The 25878-nt window shown below is 42.8% G+C and overlaps 1 protein-coding gene across 13 annotated transcripts in view; it reads right to left on the bottom strand.

Annotated features, from left to right (window-relative positions):
- ADD1 (adducin 1) overlaps positions 1-25878 on the bottom strand; it is a 68514-nt gene that overhangs the window by 22057 nt on the left and 20579 nt on the right. For 8 of the 13 annotated variants that reach the window (XM_083151652.1, XM_083151595.1, XM_083151617.1 and 5 more), the window contains exons 2-10: positions 14226-14439; positions 12052-12214; positions 10646-10797; positions 5778-5858; positions 4929-5078; positions 3095-3238; positions 2909-3007; positions 2498-2668; positions 1929-2273 (exon numbers count right to left, since the gene is read on the bottom strand). In XM_083151652.1, the coding sequence (XP_083007778.1) occupies positions 1929-2273; positions 2498-2668; positions 2909-3007; positions 3095-3238; positions 4929-5078; positions 5778-5858; positions 10646-10797; positions 12052-12214; positions 14226-14420 (1500 nt within the window). In that variant the 5' untranslated portion in view covers positions 14421-14439. Of the gene's footprint in view, positions 1-1928; positions 2274-2497; positions 2669-2908; positions 3008-3094; positions 3239-4928; positions 5079-5777; positions 5859-10645; positions 10798-12051; positions 12215-14225; positions 14440-24209; positions 24338-25878 lie in introns of those variants that run through there. The other 5 variants (XM_083151621.1, XM_083151678.1, XM_083151629.1 and 2 more) reach the window with 2 other exon arrangements.

Raw genomic sequence — 25878 nt, 5'->3', positions numbered from 1 at the left:
CTTTGTGGTCGAAAGGCCTGAAAGGAATTCTGTCTCAGCTTAGAGATTAAAAGGCCATTTCTGTGGCTTTTCCGGCAACAAGTTTATCGAGTTACAGGCCAAGGTGCATGAACCAGAAAGAGACAGAGCCTCTAAAACAGAACTGTGTCACATCTATACGCCCTGGTGGTCTAGCAGTCGTATTCCAGAGGCCAGGGAGGGGAGGAGGAGCCAAGTGCTGCACTGCTCCAAAGTAGCCTGGGTCCCGCCAGTCCCCATAATACCCAGTCCCAGTATCCACCATAAGCCGTTAAGAAAAACAAACAAAACTACTCTTGGAAAGCATTCACCTCCCTATAATAGGGCATGCAGCTGCTTATAAGTAAGACATGTTTTATGTTTCATATCCATGGCTCAAGTGGACTTTGAGCGATCTAGAAAACCATGGTCTCCTAGTTTAGAGACTGTGGGTGAAATTTAATAGGAAGAGAGATTCAGTGCGAAATCTCCAGTTTTTTTAAAGCGGCAATCATTTACAATGCAAAACCAGTTTGATTTTGAAGTGTAAATGATTGTCGCTTTAAAAAACTCAAGATTTCACACCAAATCTTTCACTTTCTGAATCTCTCATCCTATTAAACTTCACCCTGCATGTCATCGCTTCGTTTTTTTCCCCAGGCCAAAAAGACTGCGTACAAAAATCCCTGGGTCTGAGGTGAGATCGGGACACATTGGTGACAAGTTGCAGTGACATTTGTGGCATTTCAACACCATTACATCAACTCTTCCCATCTCCCCTAATGGAATCTAATCCTAAATGAGAAAAGTCAGTGTTTACACATCTTCTGTATGTTGCCTATATAGTACAGAGGACCTTTGGCACTGCAGCTGTTGTTGAACTACACATACCAGCATGCCCAGCTACAGTTTTTGCTATTTGACCATACTGGGATATGTAGTTCAACAACAGCTGGAGTGCCAAGGGTTCCCCCATCCCCGATATATGATCTTAAATCACGTAGCATACCCAAGAGCGTACTTACACATTCACTACAATGTACAAGAGACAGCAAGTTATGTACTCTTCTAGAACCAGAGAGTAAAGCTTTATCAGACAAAAGGATGGATAAAAGGGTTACTCAGTTGAGGGCGCTACAATATACAAAAGGCCACAATTGTTATTTCTTTCAGGGAATTCCCAACCACTGACACGATGGCAGAAATGAGAACCAAGAGTTTCACTGCGCGCTTTTCTGCAAAGCTGTACACACAGACTGCATCTTAAAACCTTGGTATATAGATTGTATAGGATAGGGCATTTAAGTGTTGTTTTCCCAAATACCCCAGAATCATTACTATCTGCATGTCAATTCATACCGGTTGTGCTTAAAAAGGTGCAGAGGCCCATACGCCAATGCCTGCTAAAGCTCAGCTTTGTCACAATTACACTATGGGGATTTCAGGTTTTCCACATGCAGCATCGATAAGCTCCAGGCCGAGCTGCACTAGAGTTATGCCGCACCAAACTTGTACCGTCAGTTGTCATTTATGGCCATCTACCAGCATGCAACATTTCATGCAGCAGGAGGCGGGCTTAGGAGGCTTGGAAGCTTTGGGAAATGGACTTAGTCTACACACAGCACAGGAGGAGAGAAAGCAGCAGGGAGAGACATTTGTTAGACTGGTTAGCACAATAAACTGCTTAAGAGATCAATTTCTAATGCGGTTAGCACCAATTTGTTGCCTCTAAACCTGCACCGGAAAGATCAGAAAATAGCAACTTAAGCAGTTCCGAGAAGACTACAAGGGTTGTTCTATGGATCACAATAGTAGGTAAATTGCAAAGCAGCCAATTAGTGGTTAAAGAGAGGTAATATTCCCAAAGCCTCCAAGTGCCGGCCACCTCAGGTTGCTCTATATCAACTATGAACAGTAAGGTAGGCACAGACCAAGCAGTTGGTTATACAGCTTGGCACGCAGACACCGGACGAGAGAGACTGCAGCAAGGGTTTCACGTGATCGTGTGTAATGTTCGTCCACACCTTAGTCTTCGACTTGGGGCTGCCTCCGTTCTGCCCGTCATCTGGGGCCTCATCGGCTCTACCAGAGTTCAGCCACTTTGTCTTCTCGCGCTGCTGTTTCTGAAAACTGTGCCTGAGAGGGGAACACGTGCCCGAGTCCCCGTCACTGCCAAAGGAGTAGCCAGTGACGCTGGCAGGGATTTCTACATCACTGTACTTTTTGGCCTTGTCTCGCAGTGCAGGACATCGATAGGGGTAACCGGTTCTATAGCCCTGTAACAAGAGTCAAGAGGAAAATGGACAGTTACATTAAGATCTTATTACCCAAACGTAAATAGCCCTCAGTACAAAGCTTGAGAACTGCTGTGGATGGAAGCACCACTGATCAGATCGGACATCGCATAACAGTGACAACTGCATGTCGATGAAGCGGTGCCCAACATCGACAGCCCCCCAAAAACAGGGCCCCTGGGTTATGTACAAGGAATCATTCTTACCAGGTTATCCAGCATTCGCATCAGGGCCTCAAACTCCTGCTCCCCAAGGAGCCACTTTGGGTGTGTAACAGCTTCTCCAGACGGTGACTCGGGTGAACGGGACTTCTTGTATTTTCCAGGATCTAGAAGTACCAAGTTATCTGGACCCCCAGCACTGGCCAGGGTGCGTACCTACAAAAGTATTACAGGAGTTGATTAGTGCAAAAAAAAGGGCAAACACTAACATACGAACACTAACGTACAAACACTATAAAGACCTGCAGTATTTCAGGCCCACAACCGAGGAGGCCATAATATATCAGCTCAGTTACCAATACGTGCAGAAAAGTTTGTACAGCTTAGGAAACCTAGATGATTGATTTCTATTACTTAAAATCACTTTAACGTTACAAATTTAAGCAATGAAATTACCTGAATCTCGCACGCAGACACAAGGTTGTGTATATAATAAAAAGCCTCTTCAACAGTCTCTCCCATAGTGACCAGGCCATGATTTCGGAGAATAAGTACCTAGAGGAACATGGGTGACATGACATGAGACAACACACACGTGGGAGGAAGGAAAGGTACAGAGAGACGTGAGAGCGGATGACTCACTCTGCTTCTAGGACCCAGGTTTTTCTGTATTAATATTTTCTCCTCTTCATCAACCAGAATGCCATGGTAGTCATGGTAAGTCACCTCTCCTAAACATAGGGATTCTGGAGACAGGGACAGCAAGCCACATTTCATGGCAGAAACCTGGAAGGAAAAACATTATACACAAACATATTATATCTCTCTCTATACCCCATAGCAACCAGTTCTCTTCTGTCATTCTATGGAATTACTGCTCCAGGTAAAAGCCCCAAATAGTCATAAAAACGTAAAGGGTATATTTACTAAAAGGTTGGTTTTAAAGAAGTAAAGAGGTTGCCATAGCCCTTCCGCATAAATAGAGACTATGGCCCTTATTCAGATCTGAGCTCAGTACAAATTTGTTTGGAAAATGGGCAAAACCATGTGCACTGCAGGTGGGGCAGATGTAAAATGTGCAGAGAGTTACATTTGGGTGTGGTGTGTTGAAACTGAAATCTAAATTGCAGTGTAAAAATAATGCAGCCGATTTTTACCCTGCACAGAAAAAAAACACACATATCTAACTCTCTCTCTATACAGGTTACATCTGCCCCACCTGCAGTGCACATGGTTTTGCCCATTTTCCAAACAAATTTGTACTGCGATCAGATCTGAATAAAGCCCTATGTGCACAGCATCAATAGATTCACATTCAGTGCAGAACTTGGGGAGGGGGGAGACCAGCACCTGCATAGGGTGCAAGACACATCTGATCAGTGACGTCTGGGCCGCACGCCATTTTTGACTACAAGCATGCTGCCCTTACACCCCTGTGCCCTGCCCAAATCCTTTGTGGGATTCACTAGGATACTTATTACAATAAATTCCAAATGCAAGTTGACTTCTTGGTAAAAATGTTTTTTTTTTTTTAAAACATTTTGTTGTATTATCCTTGTTCGGTGTTCAACTAAAAATGACTAACATTCCACAGGTCTCACACATTAACAAGGAGACCTAGATCAAAGGGGTCAAGCAAGCTGTACTCTCTACTGCCGGGGGTCCCTCAAGGACAGTGGAGGCTGGTGAGCTCGGACAGAAGTCATCATCACTCTACTTAACCAGAAATTCCTTGGTGGTTCCCTGGCTGCAGTAAAGCATCCAAAGAATCGGGGAGATTTGATTTATAATGCAGAGCAACGGGAGTTAAGAGCTTCAAGGTTGATGCTCCTGTAGGATCCAGTTGGTTAGAAAACTACGCCCTACTATTGAATAAGGCCAACTCTATCTAAAGGGCTGAATCAGAGTTGGATGGATCTCTTTGCATGGACACAAACAAGTTTCAGTACACAGCACATGTATTCATTTTTGCTTATCTATGGCCATTTCCGGAGGATGGATCTTTGCTGAAATGCTTTCCATGTCTTGTGGGAATGACGCAGGTGTGTATAAAGAAGGCTGCGTGTACAGGGAAGGGATGCCAGTTTCAGAATCATCTCTTGCACACAGCATGGGGCTGGTGCAGGGCAGATACAAATAATGACCGTCGCGGCTGTGGATGGATGAAGTAACGGTGGAATGGCTTCCTGCATGAAGCGGTGAAATCCGATTGATGGGTGATTAGAGCAGTATTGAAGCCATTGGCATTCATGGCCGGTTTCTGCCCTCATCCTATACAGCCCCCTACACCTATGAGATTCTTTTATCACGTCTAGCACATATCCCAACGATAATGCCAAGGGTCGACTCCAGCATCTAGCAAGGTGCCATCAAGTCTATAATCTCTAGAAGCTATTTCCGGAGCCCATATAGAACACTGGTACTGTGTAAATAATTCCCTGGCATTGTGAATGGAAAGCTTGCCCTCCATACTTACTGCAGCCCCAGCAGGGGTGTGTATATGAACAATGCATTTCACATCCGGCCTTGCTGCATAAATAGCAGAATGCAATGTGAAACCAGCTTTATTCACTCCCAGATTTGTGCTGCCGCGGTCAATGATGTCACCTTGCAGATTGATTTTAACCTGAGACGAAGGAAATATACAGACACATTACATTTCGTAAAGTCACACTCAATAGTTTTGGACACTTCATGCAGCCGATAGCAGGAAAAAAATTCCAGGATCTCCATTTCATAATTGCTTTCCCAATAATAGGATTCTTAAGTTAAATTTTATTCTGCAAAACAAATGTCTTCCCTGCTTGAACACATAATACAATACATGCAAATAAATCTAATGTGTGGCATTCAATTGTTCTGTATGACAGTTGACCGTGCCGGGCACCTGATGGAGCAAATTAATTGCAGCTCTGTTTAGGAGCGAACAGCTGCTGTCGCTTCAGCTTGTAGAGCTAAAATGAGCGAAAAGTATCCCGTTTGGACAAACTCCACTTTTCATATTGGCACATTAATGCAGTCAGGTTTAGCTACTTTACGTGTAACCAGGAGCAATGAGCATGACACTGTAGTTAAAGGGCACCCAAAAAACTGCAACATTAGGGGTCACAATTGAATTCCACCCAAAATGTTTACATTCTTGAAAGGCTTTAAAAAAAAACCCCAGCTAAGATCCAACCAATTCTGAAAGTGCTGACTACAAACTCTGCCATGTAGGGTAATGGTGGGGGTAATAAAGCGCATATGGAGAAAAAAAAAAAAAAAAGTTTCTTTTATCCAGTACAACGGGTCATGAAACATTTACGGAGAAAAACAAAACACTTACCAGGCTGGAAGCTGTCACCTCGCTGTAAAGGAGCCCAAATGGGACGATCAAAAAGTGTTCCTGCTCGGAACTCACTCTGACCTGCAGAACATAGAACATCTGGTCACAACAGGCTTCCTAGCACACAGGACCTAACTCATAAGTCTCATAGGGGACCTGTATACAAACCACGTTTACCAAACATGACACTTGTTTAACAAATTATCTATAAGATCTCTAAAGGAAGTATGATCTAAAAATCGTAGCTTTTCAACTCTATCTATTTTGCTGGGTCAGTTCCACCTGCTTTCCAATCCTCAAAGGTTGAGAAATATTTTCTTTCTGGAGAACCACACAAGGGGATTGTGGGAGAACAGATTTGTTCCACTGTACGTGTAATGGCATTTACCCTCTAAACACCTTAACCCCTTCCTGACAGAGCCAGTTTTTGCCTTCCTGACAGAGCCATTTTTTTCAAATCTGACATGTATCACTTAAGTGGGTATAACTTTTTTTTGCTTTTACTTATCCCAGTGATTTTGAGATTGTTTTCTCGTGACACATTGTACTTCAAATTAGTGGTAAATTTGGGTCGATACAGTCTGTGTTTTTTTGTGAAAAAAACCAAAATGTCGCAAAAAAATGGAAAATTTAGCAATTTGCAAAATGTTAAATTTTCTGCTTGAGACAAATAATCATACCACTCAAAATAGTTAATAACTAACATAGACCATATGTCTACTTTTTGTTTCCATCATTATTTCAACTTCCTTGTAATTTTTTTGGACACTAGGAGGCTTACAATATGAATAGCAAATTTTCAAATTCTCAAGAAAATTTCAAACACTGATTTTTTTAGGGACCAGTTCAGTTCTGATGTGACTTTGAGGGACTTGTATGTGAGACACCCCCATAAATGATGCCATTTCAAAAACTGCACCCCTCACAGTATTCAAAACAGCATTTTGGAAGTTTGTTAACCCTTTAGGTGTTTCACAGGAATTAAAACAAAGTGTAGGTGAAATTTCAAAATTTCATTTTTTTTGCAGATTTTCAATTTTAATACATTTTTCTAAGGAACACAGTAGATTTTACTAGAGAAATGTGACTAAAAATTGATTCCCCCAATTCTTTTGTTTTCAAAAATATCCTATATGTGGCCCTAGTGTGCACGTTGACCAAACCACAGGCTTCATAATAGGAGCACCTACTTGATTTTGGAGCCTCCTTTTTATGAGATTATTTTTTAGGCACCATGTAGGTTTCTAGGCACCATAAGATGCTAAAATTTAGGAACCCCCCCACAAGTGACCCCATTTTGCAAACTACACCCTTCAGGGAATTCATTTAGGGGTATAGTGTACATTTCAAACCCCCAGGGGTTTGACCAATTTTGATACAACTGGGCTGTGAAAATGAAAAAATTTAATTTTTCATTTTCACAGCTCAGTTGTATCAAAATTGGTGAAACCCCTGGGGGTTTGAAATGTATACTATACCCCCTGATGAATTCCCTGAAGGGTGTAGTTTGCAAAATGGGGTCACATGTGGGGGGGTTCCACTGTATTGGTGCTTCGGGGGTCTTGCTAATGCGACATAGCACCCACCATTCATTCCACCACCAAATATCACTCCTTCCCTTCTGAGTCCTGCCATGCACCCAACTGGTATTTTTTGGTCACATATGAGGCATTGCCGTACTCGGGAGAAATTGGGGCACAGATTTTGGGGTGCTTTGTCTCCTTCATTCCTTGCGAAAATGAAAAATTTTGAGCCAGATCTGCATTTTTGTGTAAAAAAAATGTATTTTTTTACACAAAAATGCAGTTCTGGCTCAAAATTTTTCATTTTCGCAAGGAATGAAGGAGACAAAGCACCCCAAAATCTGTGCCCCAATTTCTCCCGAGTACGGCAATGCCTCACATGTGACCAAAAAATACCAGTTGGGTGCATGGCAGGACTCAGAAGGGAAGGAGTGATATTTGGTGGTGGAATGAATGGTGGGTGCTATGTCGCATTAGCAAGACCCCCGAAGCACCAATACAGTGGAACCCCCCCACAAGTGACCCCATTTTGCTCACCAGCTTTGGGAGGGGGGCTGGCGCTGCGGCTGGTGGGGGGGTGGGAGGGGGGGCTGCCGGGGGGGGGGGGGGGGGCTGGCGATCGGTGCTGTACTTAACAGCACCGATCTATGTATGTATGTATGTATGTATGTATGTATGTATGTATGTATGTATGTATGTATACATACATACATACATACATTATATATATATATATATATATATATATATATATATATATATATATATATATATACACACACATATATATATATATATATACATATACATACATACATATATATATATATATATATATATACATACATACACACACACACACACATATATAATATATATATATATATATTTCATTTTATTTCGCAAAAATTAATTTTAAACTGTGCTGCGGCTGGTGGGGGGGGGGGGGGTGGGAGGGGGGCTGGCGCTGCGGCTGCTGGCTTCTGGCTGGGTGGGAGGTTAGGCTGCCGGGTGGGTGGGAGGTTAGGCTGCCGGGCGGGTGGGAGGACGGGCTGCCGCTCGGTGGTGATCGGTGCTGTACTTAACAGCACCGATCACCACCGATCTCTGTGTTACCGAGCGGCTTAGCCGCCGGTAACACAGAAAACGCTGCAATTGGCTGTTCACTTTTGAACAGCCAATCGCAGCGATCGCCGACCGGGGGGGGGCATCCCTGCCCCCCCTGGGCGACGAGGGGGGATGTCTGCTGTCAGGGACAGCAGACATCTCCAAACTGTCACCGCGTCTATAGACGCGGTGACAGTTTAAAGCCATGACGTACATGTACGTCAAATGTCGGGAAGTACTTCCCGACCATGACTTACATGTACGTCAAATGTCGGGAAGGGGATTTTTGGTCTTACTAACATACCCTTGTCCTCACGAACCAGTTATTGTAACCAGTGCTATTTTTCTGCAGGAACTCAGTTCCTGAACCTCTTATTAATTATGACATCAGGAACTGGGTTCCTAAACCTGTTCTGGCCCAGAATGTACTTTCCATTACAGAAGTTTTATTTTAAAGTCCCCTTTGAATGCCTTTGTTTCTAAATACAATATATACATCTCTCTGTCTCTCTCTCTCTGCCTGTCTCTCTCTATTTTTATTTCATCGACCCACCCCAGACCCAGAGTTCCTGAACCTCTTTTTCTAGAAAAATAGTACTGATTGTAACAGAGTAACAAGTGGAAGCAAGAAGAGAAAACCCCACACCTACAGCACAAGCAGACACTTGCCGACTGTGTCCTTAGACAACCCTGCCCCACAAAGGAGCATTAGGGTGGGTGCCCAGCATCAGACTCCCCCCCCCCCACGATCTAGTAGAGTGGGCCCTCACGGACACCGGCTTCCTAGCCAACAGGTATTGATGGGCGGTGTGGCGTAGCCAACATGACAAGGTCTGCTTTGAGGCTGGCCAGCCTCTCCGCTCACTCCCAGCCCCAGACATAGCCAACACGAAAAGGCTTAGTTTTCACTACACACAACCAAGATGTAGCAAAACGTTAACATGTTGAATGAACCAACCTCCTTTATATGGTGCGAGCACATCTTGGACATGGATAATGAAACCAGTGGTGTGCTAACAAAATATCCAAGGAAGAAAATGTGGAACCTTGTACACTTTGGGCTAGTGCATAGGAGGCTAAGGATGATTGACTATTTAAAAACTGTAAAACACACACTATCTATATGTCATCTATCTATCGACTACTCATCTCTATGAGGTGAAGTACTGCCAGTGACCACTAGAGGTCACTCGACAGATCAAATTACTCCTATGTGTACTAAGAGATAAAAGGGATATTACGAAAATTCTAAATATAGGCCATCTTAGGCATTACTTTATGCAGCATGCCAGTAGCCCCATGGCTACCCTCCTTCAAGTTAAATATATGGAGTGGGCAAGGGTACTCTTGGCTAGAGATTGTCCTGACTTGGAAAAGTCAACACAACCATTGCCAAGTACATTTAAAGTGTACAGTATATCAAAGCTAAGCAAAACCGAGCCTGCTTTTCATGTGTGTCAGCAAGAAAGAAGATCCAGACTGTGGACTTTTAATAAACTGTATATTGTTCCAGTTACATAATGCATTAGTCTTCTACAGCTTGGACAAGCAGGGCAGGCCATCTCCTAGCAGCACAGCTATTAAACGCCCATTGTATTGCTCCAGAAAATAGTCTCTTGTACACCAGGAACGAGCTGGATAGGCCGTTTGCTGCAAACTCAATGTTTCCTTTCATTTAGAATACTGGATTTGTCCTCACATGTTGTATAATGAGGATACTGCTATAGGAGTGTCTACATCAATGCATGCAGAGGATCAGGCTGCAAAATGGCTATTTTTAGATACTCATTTACTATTATATGTACATTATCTGCAGAGCCCTAGGTATAGCCATTGGGTATGCAAAGGCACATAATCATGTTCTTGTGAATATTTTCCAGCATCCTGGGCATAGTATATATAGCAGTGGTTCTCAAACTGTGGGTCCTGACCTTCTCAGCATGGGGTCGCAACTCCATGCTGATGACTTCTCTGATCGCAGTCAGTGGTTCAAGGAGTCTGATAAAGCTGTTGAGTTGTCTGTTATTTTAGACTCCTCCCATCACTCTGTGCCTCCACAATGCTGCCATGTATGTGCGGTCTGCTGACTACATATGTGATGTCATGGCCTTCTGCATCAACTTGCTGGGGTCCTGTAATTATTTTTATTGTCTGATGGGGTCCCAGAGCAAAAGTTTGAGGACCCCTGGTATATAGTATGTATGCGCCAGATTTAGCATCCATCACAATGATACTCACCGTAATGTGATTATAGATCAACTGGGACCAACCAAACAGGTCTGCCAATCTATAAAACGCAGCTAGTTTACATCTGAGCAGCTTCTCTCCCTTTTCATAAGCAATCGAGTCGGATCCTCTGAGATCGTTCACAGGCGTTACCATTCCCAAGCCTGAAATGAAAATAAAAAAAGGAATTTCAGAACTACGATGACAAAAAACAAACAAAATACGCACTTGATTAGTAACGACAGAAGAAAATCACAACACACACAAAAGTGTCGCAGACATTATAGACGATAAGGCAGACACATCACTAGTAACCAGTTTCCATACATAGGCAGCAACGTTTCACATTCTGTAACCTTGACTTGTAGTAATGCTCTTACAGCATGGACGGAACTGCATAATTGAAATCAATGGCCTCAGAAAACCTGCACTGGTAGACCGCATGGGGTGACCTTGCACTATATATGTAAATATACCAAATTGTGTACTGCCGCAGTCACTTGCACAGGGAAAGCAAAAGCTGTCGGTGTACCTCTTAGCGTGTACATGGCAATATATGCACTGTAGAGTCTCACTGCCTATAGGAAATACATGCTGGACCTAAGCGAGGATCGCATTAAATCTTCACCTACATTATATTTCTAAATGACAAATGATATGCCCTGCTAGATACATTAACAAAGATTGATTGCGAAATGTTAATCCATGCCTAGAACCCATGTTTATCCCTATGGTTGAAGCATTATGCAAAGCTATGGTACAGGCCACCGCAGGTCTAGTTAATCATCCAGAGTGTGCTAGGTTATGTACCCATGTATTTGTTCTCCTAGTGCCTATCTCCCACCAGAATGGATAAAGACATCAACACCGAACTCTGCGGCCAATCTCCTTAACATGCTGTCCACAACCGCAGCACTCTCACAGCGAAAACAGATACACCGGCGACACGGTCACTTCTCTTTTTACAGTCTCATCCGCATATATAGTCCGACCATCAAGAGGAGTTTTCACTTGTTTTGGGGGTTCCCACAGCTGCCGACTACAGTGAAAGCAGCCATACAATTGTTTGCACCAATGGCATGAATATTTCGCATGCCCCAATACAACTTAATTCCCATCAAAGAAATATAGTTTTTATAGTAAACCACACATGGAAGGAGCTGTAGCAAGGGTGAAAAAAAACACTGTGGAGGCTTTGTATTTGCCAATGACCATATTTTTTATACAATTCAATGCAAAATATTTATATACCATACATTGTTTATATTGGAAAAAGCAGGGCTTTTCCATAAAGTGGCTGCCAAAGTATAAAAGAGAAAGCCTGCTCTTTCCATGCTAAAGACAAGGTCATCTTCTGACCACTTGCCGCTACAATGGGTTAATGTGAGGTGTGTACATTAATGTCAGCCGTCACTTACTTAGGTTTAGTGCTGCCATTCCACCTTGCGGGGCTGAGGGATAAACACTCGGAGCGCTTGTGGTCATGAAGTCGGCTATTTGCTGTAGTGCCAATAATCCAGCTGGGTTTTTTCCTTTCTTAAGTTGATCTTGAATCATTGTTTCCAGTTCATCACAAAAGGCCTATTCCATAAACAAAATTAAAACAATTGGAAAAAATAAAGAAAATAAATAGACAAACGCTCTTTAATATTATTTACAATAATAATGGATGTCCCTTACAGACAGTGGTTGCTGGCAGTCTGAGCTGAACCAGCCAGTGCCTAGTACATAGCCTGTAGTTTCAGGATTATTAATTCAGTCCATACTAGGGCTGCATTCACCATAAGTCACACATCACCTTGACAGTGACATTACATTAGGGTGCGTCTTATGTGCTTTACATAGCCTGCAATCCACATCACTATTCTCAATCCTTAACTCAAAACTCCAATATAAACTGCCTCATTCTGCATCCCATAGTGAATTCTACTCAAATCCAGTCCATTGCGGGAAAGTGGTATAAAGTTGTGAGCGCACCTAGCATGTATGGGGGAAGAGAAGAAGAACGGGAGGGGTTAACAGTCTTCATATGGTTCCAACTGTGCAGAGTTTGTTAATTCTCCCCGTGCTTACGTGGGTTTCCTCTGGGTACTCCGGTTTCCTCCCACAATCCAAAAATATACTGGTAGGTTAATTGGCTCCCAACAAAATTAACCCTAGAATGTCTGTGTGCGTGTACACGTGGTAGGGAATATAGATTGTAAGCTCCACTGGGGCAGGGACTGATGTGAGTGCTCAAATATTCTCTGCACAGCGCTGCGGAATATGTGTGCGCCATGTTAAGATGTCCACAGTTCCCACATACACCTGTAACCACTACATCCAATTAGAGGATTACTATTACGCTGTATAATAATAGGAAGTACTGTAGTTATGTGCTGTGAGGGTCTATTTTGAAGCTCAAACTTCTTAAGCATGTATGTAATTAGAGAGTGAGTCTTTCCAATTGTTGCAAGAACATTTTATTCTGTTTTGCAGATTTTGAATTAATTACATTCTGCATAAAACAGTGATGGAATTTCTAATATTAATTTCAATGATTTTCTGAATTGTGTTTACATCAACATGACATGCACAACTAAAATGTACTCGAGTCACATTAAGTGAAATATAAATACATACAGTCTAAGTAAATCTACACCGCCTTATAGAAAAACAGGTTCAGACGCAGCATTAACCATTCTCCATGAGGTTCTAGAAGTAATTCAGTTAAAAGACAATTAAACTAAAACTCAGCTGTAAAGGTTCATTTAGCCGTAAGACCACTTTCTCTGCAGGCAGCACAGTCAGAAGCGAAACAGGCTCCCTTCCCCACTGAGCACAGAATATTTCATTAGAACATTTCAGATGAAAAATAAAAAGCACCATTGCAGGAGTTGACCTGCCACATACATCAATAATATTCCACATTTATTCCCAGACTATAAATAGCATCAAGTCTACCTCTGAAATGCTCAGTATGCTGCTGGACGCAGGTGTCTTATCGAACAATAAGGATGAGAGGAGAATGGGGTTATGAAAAGACATTGTGTAAATCTCCAGGTAGGTCTAAAGGGGTGTGGTACGGGACTTAGACAGTTGGGATCCCTACTGCCTGGAGTCAGACAGCATGGCGAGCGCAAAAAAGCTCCTTGCGTGCTCACTGAGCTAGCCACCCTGCAGGCACGGTGATTCGCTACGCGAGCCACCTATTCTATTCTCCCTCTATGGGGGTCGTGGACCCCCACAAGGGAAAATAGCAGGTGGCCGTCTGCGTTTTGACTGTCTGGATCCCGACTGTCGGAAACCCGTCCAGCACCCGGTCTAAAGTATTAAAGGCCCTATACAATAGGGCTACTTCCCCAAGTGGAGAAGTCGCACGCAATCCGACCATTAGCTGCCCCGGACTGATCCCCTCCAAGCCTGCCAGGGTGCGAGCCAGCAAATAGCTTCTGCAGTCTGTGCGACTCGCTGGCTCCAGTGCTATTATCTTGCTGTCAAATGCATGCAATTTGGAAGCTTTTTATGCGATTGATCGTTGCAATCGCATAAAAGTATCCAAATTGCATGAATATTATCTAGTGGATGGCCAGCTTTACTCAGAGCTACTCACCGGACTCTGAAGGATCATGGACACCCTTTTCTTCTGCTCCATCATATTAAAGTCTTGGCGGAGGTCTGGAGCCATGTTTCGTTCTCTCAGGTACTCTGGATTATTCTCATCCACCCGATCAAAGTACTTTTCCTTGTGTGGAGCATTTGTTGGAGGTGGTGAGGTCACCACCCCTGCATCTGCATCCCCATTCATAGCACAACCTTATCCAATCCTAAAAAATAAATAAAAATAAAATGACAGATCTAGTAATGGTCGAGAATTCTGAAATCACAAAAAGAGTTTCTTCCTATTGTTACTGGGAGGAGTTCTGCTAAACGTTGTGATAAAGATGGAGAGGAATGACAAATTATTAACTTACTGTTTAGCAAATAGAAATGTGCTGTGCTCTCATTAGCGTCTGAGATACAACAAGCGTCCCGTCCCATTCTCTATTTGTGCTACAGAAATCTGCTCTCTACACAAAGGAGGAGGATGGCGCGAATGCAAAGGAAAGGCCAATACAACATTGAGTCAGCACTGCTCAGCCTATGGGAAATCAGGATTTTTTTGTGTGGGTCTGATTATATTGAATATAACTGACCTATGTCATTGCTGCTGTGTCGCACTGTATATCTGTGGATCCTGTACTGTACTACAGTATGCTACAGGTACTGTAGCTTCATGCTGTACTACAGTAGGTTATTTTTTCCTCGAGCACCTCACACACCATATTCTTGGTGATTAATTGTATGCTCAGTATTCACTCACTTGTCCCTCTAGCCAGTTATTAAATAGTGTAGTGAGACACTTCCATGCAACTGTATTTAGGTAATAAAAGTATCTTTTGATTTACTGAACAGTACATTAATGTACAGTAGTAGCAAAGTGGTTCCTGCGCTACAGAGCATTTTAATAGTCACTTCACGCGCACGCAATCCGGATTCTTTTGTTAAAGCTTTGCAGCACACATTTTACGCATGTGCAGTGGAAATTTTATAAAGCAACACCTGATGGATGATCAATCATCCGGTAACGCCATCACCAAGCTGTGATACGTACTGCGCTGCCTTGCAACTAGGTGCGCCGTGGCGGTACAATCGCCATAGGCAGGCTAACTGAGAGCGGCTCCATCTGTACCTTCAGATAGATGAACGAAAACTATACCCTACCAAATGCACAAACATCCACATAGCCCAACCGGCAACATAACGAAACACTAATAATACGGCCTACACACATGCCGATATTAAGGCATTTTCTAAGCGATTTTGCTTAGTTTGGCAAAGTCGCTTAGAAAATGCCCTCACATCGGTGTATGTGTGGGGGCTATAGCGACCGCAATGCGCGTCTTTGTCGCTGGCCGAGATTGATGAACAGTGTCCAACAATCTCGGCATTGGCAGGGTTCTCCCACCGGAGAACACTGGCGCTGTCTGCTCGCTTAGCACACAGAGCTGACAGCTCGCTCTGTGTGTGGGCTGTCAGCTCTGTGTGCTGAGCAGAACGGCCCGACATAGCACAGCTAGGTCGCCCTACACACATCGGCATGTGTGTAGGGCCCATAAGACTTGAGGCCAGGTATGAGAAAGCTCAAGAAAAGCAGGTACAACATGCACGAGAGCACTAAGACAGAGAATACGGTTCTCGCGAGTAAAACTCTTGCAAGAACCACGCGGATTTGCGGTACCTCTTAGAGCATTTTAAGATGGCAGTATAGATGGGAGCACTGTATCAAACTCATGTTTTGTGGACCATTTCATAGATTTAAGACTAAAACTACTACTTGTCAAAACAAAAAACACACGCACAAAAAAAAAAAAAGAAAAAAAAGTACTATAATAAAATACAACCATGGACTGCACAAAACTGTTGAGGAACCAGATCTGCACAAGAACACATACACAAAGCCAATAAAGGCAGCCAGATCATTGCTTTGTCAGATGTACATTTTGTGGGAAGAGACACGCCAAGGTCCCATTTCCAATTAAAAATCTTCTGAGATTCTATTTGACTTTTGCTTCATGTGATAAAATAAATCTAAAGATCATGTAAAAGCCACAAATTTGACAAGTTGCTAATTGCTGTCTAAATTGAAGTCAGTCATTAGCAGAAACAGAGGGGATAACGGAAAGGTAAACAATGTGCCGCAGAGAACTGTCTCAATGCTTGGCTGAACACTTATCAGTGACAGCGGGTGTGAGGCAAATCCTGAGGTACGAACGCTCCTTACAGTATAGGAAAAGCACATTGTGTCAAGAACGTAGAATGGAACACCCCCCCCCCCTCCCCTCCTCACATAAATCCTCATTTGACCATGTAAACTTAAAGGAAATCTCCTCACACAAGATAAAATTCCAGTAGTATGCGAGAGACCTTAAAGCTTCTGGGCAGCATGTATTTAATTATTGGATTAAGATATGATCTATGCCCATGGCAAGAATGCAAGCAAGGTCATAAAGCTCAGCAGACACCTCGGGGCTATGGGAATGTTTATGGGAGTAGATATGCCATGTCCTAGATATCACTGGGAAGACATGCATCCTAAGCAGCTGAGGCAGATTGCATAGAACACCAGTATGTGTCGTGGATCTTGCCTGAATTTGCACGATGCATGCTCAGAAAATAAATGCTTGCATAAAGGGCTATGCAGGCCCCAACACACGTTGGGGGATAATCCAATTATTGGCAAAAAACAGTTGGATGTGAAAAACAAGTTGTTTGCATAATCTTTTAGTTGGGGCAATTCCATTAAATACAGGTTCGGGGGAAACTGAGGCAAGTGAAACAATAACCGATAAGTCGCGGCTCGTGTTGGCTTTTCGGGGCTAACAGGGCAGACCCCCTACAACACAAATACTTGCAGGTAACAAACCCTGCAAGAGAATAGCAAATGAACACTTACGTAGCAAACATTCAGTAAAGACCTTAGCACAGAAATGCAGCTCACGCCGGATATAGATTGATCTATCTATATATAATGGCAGCATGTTAAAATTGGTAACATTTATAGATTTAAATAAATGTGACATAAGATGAAAAGCGAGAGAGATAGATAGAAGAGACCCCAATCCGCGCTCTATACAAATGGAGCAGAACCTCTAAGGATCCCGTTAGGCAGAATCCAACAATAGAAATGACAGAAAGAAAGGTTCACAGGGCGCTATGAAGTAGTTAATGGAAAAAACAACTGTTGTAAAAAGTGAAAACAAATTGTGTATACTACTCAATAAAATCAAAAAGGTACAGTAATAAGTATCCTTTCAGGATATTGACAGTGGTGATCATCAAGTTGTGTAGGCAGCCCGACGCGTTTTGTCAATAGCATGACTTCATCAGGGGCAGAAATAAATCAGTTTGATTGAGAGATTTACACCAATTTGCAGTCAGAGGTGTACAGTAGATCACAAAACAGATAAAAAAAAAATATAAGATGGTCCAATGAGAACAATCTTTTTATATGAAGGAAACCATCAATGCTGGTTTCTCAAAGGCTCACAAATTATCTTAGGTAATATTCTGTGACCAAAATCTGTCAATTATATAGACTCAGAGGACAGTGTGTCCACTGCTGGATTCCAAAAACATTTATCTGTCCTTAGTGAGGCTGTAAAGTTCAAAGACAAGTATGTGCGCGTTCGATAACGTGCAATCTGTATTACGTCACCAAATGTGCGTTTATCTAAAGGGGACTGGACACGGCTATACAATTGTGATTTTTCTCATTCCACTGTTCGTAACCTGCAGTGCCGGGATTAGTTGTGTAAAGCAGCTTAAGCTCTGGGTGTGGGCCACTTTGCACATTTCAGCTCACCACCTCAGGAAACAGAAAGCAGAAACGGAGCAACAATTGAATTGCTCTGACATGCGCCTGGCTGTGACAGCAGACAATTCAAACACAAAAATCTTCGGCGCCTTTTTTAAATAAATATGCTCCTAAACAGGTAAAGTAGTATCATCGCCAGCATCAGCAAGGGTGTATGGGCCATTAGACCTATGTAAAATAAACCACCATGATAAACAAGGCCCCAATACGATGGAAAAACATAATACATACTTGGATACAACCGAAAAGGAGATCTGCCAGTCATTATATACAGAGCAGAATGTGAAGTCTTAAAACAATGTGATTAACTCAATTAAAAGCCAGCGTGAATGTACAAGATTATTTCTTAACGCTAAACAGCTGTGAGAGAAATTCCAATAGTGCTGTGGGCAGGACTCCCATTAGTGTACAAATACCATCTCTTTATCCTTCCATAAATCACCAGCTACAGAGTAACCGGAGAAATCCATAACTTATCGGCAAGTGTAAATATTTCAGGCTGGGACTCGAAAATAAATGCAAGCAATATGTTCTAGTCCTCCCCTGCTCTGAAGTAGTCAGTATGACCACACTGAACTGATTTACTTAGTGCATACAACACAACTGTGAAAGACAACCCTAATGGAAAAACTTATCCACCTTTATACCAGCTGTTCTACAACCAGGGGGCGATTCAATTACTTTTCAAATGCCACCCACTACGTGGCACCCCGTGGCAAAAATTAAATTGTCCTGTGCCAATATTTCTGCTCGAGCACCCAAATTAGACTGAAGGCCTATTTCTAAGCAATCTGACTAGATTTAGTATACTTCGCCCCATGTGTACAGCCCATTGCGATGGTGGTACACGGTCCTCCACATTGCCAGCGCCTGACTATATTTTGACTGCATGCAACTTGCCAGTGTTCTCAGAGAAAAATGGTCTGTACAGAACACTCAGCAGACATCACGTGTGTATCGCATGTGTGTCAGCGATGTGTACTGAGCGAGCGATCTGTGTTTAGCACGGTGATCCCATCGCCCCATGTGTGCGGGGCTCTAGTCAGTAGAAATAAATCTCTGATGAGAATACACCCAAGACCACATGGAAGAACAATATCCCACTCGCTGTGCAGCTATTATGCAAGCCTTTAGTTACACATAAACACTTGATAATTTCCCCTGCATCAGTCTGTTTCTAGCATATGCAACACTGTTCTCAGTTATAAGTCTCCCAAGTCAGTCACTTATTATATACAACAATGACTTCATTATGACGGCTATGGTGGGGCTTTGTCTAAAATGTACCAATGTTCCAGCATCCCAACAGATAAAACCTCCAGCAACAGCAGGTCTGTGGGAAAGATAAAAGAGGTTTCCTACACTTAACTACTGAATACACCAGCGGTTCTTTAGGTATTGAATGTGCATTACCAATAAGCATTAATTACAAAGTGCTAAAGATCAAAAGGAACCTAGATTTATTTTTCTTTATTATTGGAATGGACTTTGCTTTCGGGTAGTTTTGATGCCAATGGCCATAAAAAGGTGTGTTAAAAAAAAAACCTGGCTTTCTAGAGCAACATTCTTTTAATACATGCTAAGGTTCCTAGCAAAAGCTTGCATCTGGCTATGCTGAATGCAGCAGGCGTGAAGATGTGCATCTTTAATGTCCTACAAAAAAAGCTATGAATATGCAGCTAATACAAGGACAATGTTAAGGTGTAGGGGGTCAAATAGATTAGAGGTGCTGTTGCAACAGTGTGAAAACGCCAAGTGTATCCTTGCAGCCTGGACTTGCTTATTTTGTACACAATGCTAAGGGGAAGTGAACTCAGAGATGCAGCAAGTGTGGCATATATCCGGCACAGGAAAGTGGCCTCACAACTAATTGAATTTACTTATCAGTATTCCCTAGTTTAGCTAGCCCTATAAATAGGCCCCAAACTGTAATGCTCGACCAAAACCATTAATGCTGGTCACACAATGCACAATTTCTCAGATACTGCCTGAAAATGCTTGGAATAGATCTAAGAGTTTCCAGACATCCCCGAATTTGCAGTCATGTTTGGGACTGCATGTGTTTCTCCATCTATTCCGTTTGGCGTGGTTTTTAGGTCCATTAAAAAAAAAATAATAAAAAAAAAAATTTAGAATAATGATTTTTCTTGCTCCGCGCATCCACTTGTAACCCATGTATGTATATCTGCAGTGAGAATGATGAGTTACCCTTTATTGTACAGCCAATACTTGGATACAGGTATCAGGTACTACATTTTAATATCACACAGCCGGCATCCAAGCGCAATGACCAAGCTTCAACAAAGATAATTCAAGCAACTATAATGAGAGCCCTTAAGGGCCTTTACAACCTAATAAATCAAAAAACTATTTAAGTGGTGCGCACAGAAATATATTAAAAACAATACATAAAACATTTGTTTCATTAAGCAAATTTTCCATGACAAATCTGAAATTATCAAAAAATAAAATAAAAAAGAAGAGGTTAAGAAAATTAAAGATAATTTCATCTCAAAAGAAATCTTATTAAATATAAACTGAAACAATTACAGGGCTTCCTCATGTGGAAAATACACGTTACTGAATTTATATAAAATTACAGAAGATTACAGAAAAGAATGGACCAATTAAATGTGAAAAGAGATGCTCCAACGAGTCCGGACTCCACCTGAGCTGGGACAGTAAGAGGCTGTGCATTCAGCTGAATCAGTCAGAAGGTGCAGCAATCCCCAGTACAGGAAACATCTGTGTACATAGCCAGAAGACTATACTTTAACCCGTCACAAGCCCAAGAGGAGCCAGAAAGGTCATTTGTTCCTGAATGGTGATCCTCCAGGCACAGCAAGTGGATGTGTACACACACACAAAAACACATCACAAGTAGATTTCAAATTCAATTTACAGAAATGCTGGTTTACACCACAAAGTAGAGGGTAGGTGGTGATGGAGGCGTAACTCTATAGATTGTCCATATAGATTGTAAGCTTGCAGCAGGGCCCTCTAACCTCCATGTCTGTTACCCGGTTTGTTTTATCACGGTCTACTAATGTAAAGCGCAACGGAATCTGTAAATAAAATAACTCTGGGAGGCAATTGAGTCATCTGCCACTGGGCTCCTTCTCCCAAAGGGGCACCTCTCCTACCCTGCAAGTTTTAATCAGTTAATTGAAAGCCATCAATATCGCTTCTGTGGATGACTCCCCCTCCTAGCAGGACCATACATGTACATAACTGTACATACTGTATAGTTATAGAAGGTGCTGTGTATGTGTGGAGGGGGCACCACTATTTCTCGTGCCTCTGGGCAACTGGGACAAACTTACGTCACTGTGGTGATGGGTTTCTATTATGTTGATGCAGTTTGTGTCATAGGGTGCCCATTAGTTATCGAACTTATCGTGCCCAAGCGCAACACCATATTAAGCAGAGAGGGGAGTAAGCAGTGAGTGAGTCAGCCAGGCTCATGATGGACTTCACCGGTCACAAACCCTAATAGTGGCAGCTGATATGAACTAAGAAAGCCAGGTTACATTGGATCCCAGGGATTTTGGGTGGCGGACGGGGTCCCGTCAGTCATTAACTCGACATCGGGATCCCGACGGCCGTCGGCTATTTTCCCTCGTGGGGTTCCACGACCCCCATAGAGGGAGAGTAGAATCGGTGGCGAGTGTAGCTCACCACCGAGCCCGCAAGGGGCTTTGTTGCGCTGGCCATGCTGTCTGATACCAGGCAGTCGGGATCCCGATGTCGGTGAATCATACCACACCCACACCCTTTTCTTTCTAATACTATAACTGCCTCAAAACATAAAAAAGGTGACAATTCAAATGTTGTGCACGCCCCCAGCTGGCCGTCTATTGTAATGCTCGTCTAAAGTAGAGATATTCAATTGTTACTCTGATCAAACAAACATTTAGCATCCCCCTGGGTTTGGACACCCAAATCCTGACTTTAAATGCCCAAGTTTAGCCGCTTTAAGTGGCTAAACCCAGTAGTAATGGGCGCACACACATAGCGAATGTGAGCCCAGTGGAAGGAACAATCGAATAGCTTTAGAGGGCACCCACAAAACAATTGCGCTCATAAAATGTGAAAGAAATAAGGTCTGCATCATTATTTATGTGTTCTCTGTACAATGATGATTTCGGTCTGCATCATTATTTATGTGTTCTCTGTACAATGATGATTTCCACAATATCTGATCATTACCACACTACCTGTCAATCTGTCCATACATTAGCTTGCCTTAACTCTCCCTTGCCATTGCCCCCGCCTCCCAGAATAAGCAAATGGTAGAGATGTGTGTCTGTCAGGATGCAGCTCAGGGTACTAGAGGACTTAATCCACCTAAATCGCTTCAATAAAAGCTCTGCAGAGTGATACTTTTGCTGTGAGCTACAAGAGATTTGATCCAGCTCCTAACTACAGGAAAGGGGTCCACTTCTCCTATGGCTCACTTCTTCATCCATCTACCCCACGGTGCGGTCAGTGCTGCAATTGCAGCAACAAGTAATACGTAACAAGTTAGACAGAAACTGGACACATGGGGATTTTACCAGTCACTATCAAATTGCACTATAAAAATAAAACCCTCCCCATAATCAGAGTGGATGAAAGGCAGACCCTGTCTCCTGGCATTTGTATACTTTTATTGTGTACTTTTTAACAATCACTACACAAGAGACACGAGTGTTATCAAGACAATGACCATGTTTATGGTTTTACTCGATACAAGCAAACAGCTAAAGAGCGAGTTTACAAAGAATCTTTTCTTAAGGTCATCTGTATGTTTATTTTCATGTTAGATTGCATGTAAAAACATACTTGTAATGGCATTTATAAGACTCTGTAATCTGTGTATGTAAACTATAGCACATAGCGGTTTCTCCTACTTGTTATGGGTATTTCTGTGCGGTGTTACGATTGCAGCTATAGTTAAGTATTGCCAATCAGTACAATGAGCTGAAATGCATCCTCACGGAGATCCTCCTGCCTTTTTCTAATGAATGCATTGGAACATCTAAATATTAGTAACTGCAATCTCCTAAACAGAAACATGGATTAGAAACAGCCCATGCCAACGACTCCCTGTAAATCAACCATGATCCATTTTACAAGCACTGAACAAGTTCACAAGCGCTTGTAGCAATACTCCCGGTGTGAATGGTTAGAGAAGAGTGAGAACAGATGCTGGGCATAGGACACCTCTCCCACACTGCGCTATGTACAAGTTCATCAGAAGGTTACACTGTGGAAGACTCCGCCTCTTGGTATAATGCAGGAAACAGACTTGAAGTAACATCAGAACACTGAAGAGACACCATAGCGTTGTCTCTGCCAGATACAGTCTTCATTTACATTTTAACCCACACTGAGCGGTATTGTTTATGGCAAACTTGCGCATCCACCTGCCGGCGGTATTAAACCATTTCTGCCTACGGGCAGGCTGACATAACGTCAGCTTGCTCATTTAAGCACAGCTAAAACAGACAAGAGCGATATATGCCAAAAATAAATAAAAAAAATCTATTGAATATCGCCCCGCAATATCCCATAACTTTAAATGGGTGATCAGGCAATATTCAACAACTGAATATTGCACTATGAACACATAAAAGGCCATATAGGTTATTAGCATTGGCCAGCCCTGTACAGTGAACTCTACATATTTGATTTACATCATGCGGAATAGAATCGACCACACCATCAATGGTCTACCCAAGTGGTTCCCAAACAGTGTGCTTTAGCGCCCTGGGGTGCCTCAGGTTGTTGGTGCATGACCAACTCAAATTTAGGGTCAGCGTGATAGACAAAACAGTACAGTACTTGCGGCTTCCAATTATAGTTTGTGGACAAACTGAAGCAACTTCTGTCCCTCACATAATTCAACCCAAGAATGACCCGAAAAACTCAAAAAAGAAATTATATATATATATATATATATATATATAGAGACAGTTTTGTGCGGCACTCAGCTCCACTCCACATCCAATACGAGGTGTAAATGTCCGGCGGTGCCTTCCAAAGCAGAGAGGTAATCCCAAAGCTGAATACAGGTACGGACGGCGGCACTCAACCAAGAAGAATCAGACCCACAAAGGTTTGTTAACCAACGTTTCAAAGCACTTTACTTGCTTTTTCGTCAGGGTGCTTCACATACAAACATAGAAAATGTCTTACCTATATACCGTACAGTCCGTCCCGGTCCTCTCCCGCCGCCGGCCAGCGTGCGTCCGTGATGACGTCATCCGCCCACTTTGGGGGAGGGCTGGGAGGGCACCTAACACCACCAAGTGAATAATAAAGATACAAAATATTTACAGGGTTCAAAAGAACATATTTACAGCAGGAAGAATATCGGCATGGTAATCGACACGTAAAAGAACTGACACAGTACACTTTAGGGTAAATTGCATGTATCAGTACAGGGACTTCGCATAAGACTGACATTCACAATTCCTGAATCTATTTCAGGAAACAGGATAACCCAAGGTATTCATTTAACCCTCTGGGTGCCTGTGTGTCCAATCTGAAGATCCATCTACACTCGGCTTGCAAAAGCTTTAACCCCCTGTTACCACCACGAATGTTGGGCAAAATGTGTTCAATAATCCTGTAGCGGAGAGTTGCTAGGGGGTGCCTAGCTTCGGCAAAATGCCTGGCTACAGGATGTTCACTGCGTCCTGATGCTATGGCTGCTTTGATGGTGGAGCGATGCCCAGCAGCTCGCTCCTTGAATGCACATTCGGTCTTGCCGACATAGTGTCGACCGCACGGGCAGCTGATAAGGTATACCACATATTTAGTGTGGCAGGAGACTCTTTGTCTGATGGAATAACATTTACCTGAAAATGGATGATAGAATTTGTCACCTGCCACCATGTAATTACAGGTGGTACACCCTGTGCACTTGAAGCAACCAGGACGGGCGCTCAAAAACGGGGGGGCTCTTGTGGGGTTCACAAGCAAAGGGGCTACATCATTTTTAACCAGGTAAGATTTCAGGTTCTTACCTCTAGTGTAGGCGTTCATCAGCCGGTGGTTGCTAAGGGATTTTAAGGAGTGATCCCCACTAATAATGGGCCAATATTTTTTTGCAGATTTGTTAATCTGACTGCTGCCCTGATGATACTTATTCACCCACACAAATTTTTCTTGTTGGGCAGATCTATCTTTGGGCACAAATAGCTTATCTCGTGGGATTTTCAACACCTTATTCTTAGCTTCCAACAGAGACTGCATGGTATAACCACGTTGGGAGAATTTTAAAATCATGTCTGTAAGGGCACATTGGAGCTCTGCTGGGTCACTCGTAATTCTACAAACCCGTAGCATCTGAGAAAACGGGAGTCCTGCTTTTAGGGGGGTGGGGTGACTACTGCTAGCCAGCAGTAAATTGTTACGATCTGTAGTTTTTACAAATAAAGACGTTTTGACCACACCATTGTTTAAAGAGATGTTGACATCTAAATAATGGATGTTGCTACTGCTGATCTCAAAAGTGAACTTTACCGGGGATGGTGTAGCATTATGGTCATTAATGAGGGTCTCCAGTTCTAATTGGGAGCCCGTCCATATGACCAATAAATCGTCTATGTACCGTGTATATAGACGAAGTTCACTGCTGACGCTCGGTCTGGAGAAGAATAATTCTTGTTCCACCAAGAACATGAAACAGTTGGCGTACGATGGGGCCACTGAGGACCCCATCGCACACCCCTGTAACTGCAGGAAGAACTCATTATTGAATAAAAAATAGTTACATTTCAAGGTCATGGTTAGTAACGTCATAAATAGCTTGGTGGAAGGACCATTGTAAAAAACATTGTTGGTAATAAGAGACTCCACA

Source organism: Crinia signifera, chromosome 1, assembly GCF_055691185.1.
Source record: "Crinia signifera chromosome 1, ASM5569118v1, whole genome shotgun sequence".
Lineage (NCBI taxonomy): Eukaryota > Metazoa > Chordata > Amphibia > Anura > Myobatrachidae > Crinia > Crinia signifera.
The sequence above is the reverse complement of the archived record's forward strand: the minus strand, read 5'-3'. Positions and strand labels throughout refer to the sequence as shown.